This window comes from Muntiacus reevesi, chromosome 4, assembly GCF_963930625.1.
Source record: "Muntiacus reevesi chromosome 4, mMunRee1.1, whole genome shotgun sequence".
Lineage (NCBI taxonomy): Eukaryota > Metazoa > Chordata > Mammalia > Artiodactyla > Cervidae > Muntiacus > Muntiacus reevesi.
Window position 1 is genome coordinate 59,295,734 of NC_089252.1, and position 3,746 is coordinate 59,299,479.

Consider the following 3,746-nt stretch of genomic DNA (forward strand, 5'->3'; position numbering starts at 1 on the left):
AATCCCCGCTCTTCAGGTCTTTCCAGCCTGTATATCAGGTATATGAGTGAAGAAAGTTTTTCGATGACTTTAACCTCATTGAATTTCTAACTACAACCTCAAGAGAAATGCTGAGACTGAAATATCCAACTTATCTATCAAGTTCCGGACTGAATGAAAAAATCTGAACTAATAAAGTGAATGATGATGTTTTAAACCACCTAATTTTGGGATTTTTTTTTTATATGGCAACCATATCTGAAACACTGCAGTAATTTAGACACTATAGTACTGGCTCATGGATATATTAGTTGAACAGAATGGAAAGCTGAGATATGGAATTATATATATATATACACACACACACACATACATATATACTGTGCTGTCACTTCAGTCATATCCAACTCTTTGATATTCTATGAACTGTACTTCTCCAGGCTCTTCTGTTTATGGGATTCTCCAGGTAAGAATACTGGAGTGGGTTGTTTCACTCTCCTCCAGGTGATCTTCCCAAACCAACCCAGGGATCGAACCTATATCTCATGTCTTCTGCATTGGCAGGCAAGTTCTTTACCACTAGTGCCACCTGAAAGTGAAAGTGAAAGTGAAAGTGAAGTTGTGTCCCACTCTTTGCGACCCCATGGACTGTAGCCTACCAAGTTCCTCAGTCCATGGAATTTTCCAAGCAAGAGTACAGGGGAATCTTCCCGACCCAGGGATTGAACCCGGGTCTCCCATGATGCAGGCAGATGCTTTACCATCTGAGCCACCATGGAAGCTATAGTGCCACCTGGGAAGCCTATATATATATATCATATGTACATATGATATATATATATGAAGTTAGTGGTATTGCAATGTCATCAGGAAATAATTATTATTCAATAAATGTACTGGGAAAATTTATGTATCCTTATGCTAAGAAAGAAGAGTATATATCCATCTCACACCATATCTGAACATATATCTTATGTGATTTTTAAAGAGGTAAATATGAAAAAATACTTCAAAGTATTTATTGAGAGCAGAGAATGATTTGGGAAGTGCATGCAAAGATATTTTGTCTTGAGTTCAAGACCTCATCGGCCTTGAGGAAGACCTCATCAGCCTTGAGGAAGACCTCATCGGTACCTTCTTCACTCTAGTGAGTATGGTCAAATTCAGGTGTCAGTCACTTCAATATAATATTTTTTTAAGTAATTAATTCAATTAGATTCCTTTCTAGTTAAAAGATCTAGTGTATTTTTACTTCCTTCACTGAGGAATAAATGAAATTTTTTGTCTGGTATAATTTGGTCTGTGTTAATAATCAGAGGAACTAACATTGCTAAGTACACTGAGTCCAATCACAAGTAGAAAACAAAGATAAAGGCATATGGAATATTTTAGTATCTAAGTTGTAGGGTGAATTCTAAGATTTAACTTGTAATACAAGGGCCTTAAAGAATGATCTTTGTGGGACTTCCCTGGTGGACCAGTGGTTACATATCCTCCTTCTAATTCAGGGGACATGGGTTTGATCCCAGGTTGGGGAACTAAGATATCACAAGCTGTGGAACAACTAAGCCTACAGGCTGAGCCCACACAACACATCTACTGGTTCTGTGCATTCTGAAGACGGAGTGCCACAAGTAGAGAAGCCTGTGGGCTGCAACTAGTAAATTCTGTACACTGCAGTGAGGACCCAGTGCAGCCAGGAAGCAAAAAAAAAAAAAAAAAAAAAAAGAATGATCTTTGTAATATAGTATTGGATTCCCTTAACTGCCAAAGGTTATTGCAGAAAGAGAGGACAATTTGATTTCATCACTTAAGGTGACAACATATCATTTACAGAGAGTCACAAAGTCATTCATTACATAAAACAAAAAATATATATCCAAAATGTTAAACATTTATTGCATTAGAAAACCTGTACCCAGATAGTTTAAAGTAGACAGACTCTGGAGTGATATGAATGAGTTAAATGTATTTCAAGTATCAGAGAAGGTCAGTTGAAAAAATGCACAGAATGGAGTTGAAAATTTGAAATTTTCAGTGCAAAACCTGATTTGAATAGACAAAATCAATCATACACCACCATTACAGAATAAAGCTAACAAAGTTCATTTCTCATTATTTTATATTCTGCTATGGACAAAGTCTGTAAAATTTTAATTAATTTATTTTTATTGCTAGATTAATATTTTTTTTAGCAATCAGATTTTTAAGTTTCAAATTTCTCTTTCTTGGACTAAAAGAGAACTTTTCACTAGGTCATATTTCTCAGTAACATAGAAGTATCTAAACCCACAAATAAAAACTTCAAATAGAAAAAAAAAAAGTTACTGTCACTAAAGAATCTTATTACAGTATGTTATATATCTAAGAGGTTAAACATATGCAATTCTCTTGGTCTCTCAGAACTATAAAATATTCCACTTAAAGTTTAATTCATATAGCTGTTTCAGAATAAGCAGGATGGATAAACCAAAGGAAATGATTTTCTAAATATAGTCACTGAGAGTAACAATTCTTAGATTCTGAAAAAAAAAAAAAGACTTTCACATCCTACATGATGGAAAACCCTCTCTTCCAACTAAGGTCACATTTTTACTCCAGAGTTTCCTCATGGCATTTTTCATTTCAGCATTTCTCAAGGTGTAGATTAAAGGGTTCAACATAGGAGTTATGCAAGTTACGACCACCATCATGGATTTATCAATGGGAAAGTTGACATTGGGCCTTGCATACAGGAAGATACAAGGAACAAAGAATAAAAGGACCACAGTTATATGGGATGCACAGGTGTAGAAGGCTTTGTGATTCCCTTCCAAACCATGAGTCTTCAGGGAGTGTAATATGACCCCATAGGACACTAAGAGGATGAAGAAGACCACAGTGCAGATTGCCCCTCCATTAGCTATCACAGAGAGTCCAATGAGGTGGGTATCAGTGCAAGCAAGTTTCAGTAAAGGGTACATGTCACACAGGAAGTTGTCAATGACATTGGGGCCACAGAAAGGGAGCTGATAAATAAAAAGAACTTGAGCAAGTGAGTGCAGAAAACCTCCAGTCCAGGCCACCAGCAGCATGAGGACACAAACCCTCTGATTCATGATGATCAAATAATGAAGAGGCTTGCAGATGGCTACATATCGGTCATAGGCCATCACCACCAGAAGAATGACTTCAGCACCAGCAGTTAAATGATCTATAAAGACTTGAGTCATACAAGCCTGGAAGGAAATAGTCTTTTTCTCATGAAGCAAGTCAATGATCATTTTGGGAGCAATGATGGTAGAATAGACAGCATCTATAAATGATAAAGAAGCCAGAAAAAAGTACATAGGGGAATCCAGTGATCGGTTGGCTGCGATGGTCACCATGATAAGCAGATTACCCATTATTGTCACAATATACATGAGTAAGAATAGGATAAATAGAACTTTTTGCATCTCAGGGTTTTGTGTAAGTCCCAGAAGGACAAACTCAGTCACATTGTTCCTACTTTCCATATGTTCTTCTGAAGCTATTGATTAGGTGTCAGAGGCTGCAAACTGAGGGGTCAGTAATGAATTTGAGAAGATCACATGCTTTGTGCAAAATATGGGATGCCTTATCGAGAGTGTTTTCTCAATCAGATCCCACAGAGAGTAAGCCTTTGGAACATGACACTTTGCAATATCCTTCCACACACTCCATTCATTTTATCAAATCTGTGCTTCAACTCCACTGATGAGACACCAGTATTCTAACAGGGTGGTTATATGAGTGGGTGTATCTGT

At 36.9% G+C, this 3,746-nt stretch overlaps 1 protein-coding gene across 1 annotated transcript; it reads right to left on the bottom strand.

Annotated features, from left to right (window-relative positions):
- Window positions 1-2,522: 2,522 nt before the first annotated feature.
- LOC136167422 (olfactory receptor 4A15-like) lies at window positions 2,523-3,537 on the bottom strand. Its single transcript, XM_065935007.1, has one exon. The coding sequence runs from the start codon at window positions 3,474-3,476 to the stop codon at window positions 2,523-2,525; it is 954 nt and encodes a 317-aa protein (XP_065791079.1). The 5' UTR covers window positions 3,477-3,537.
- Window positions 3,538-3,746: the final 209 nt, after the last annotated feature.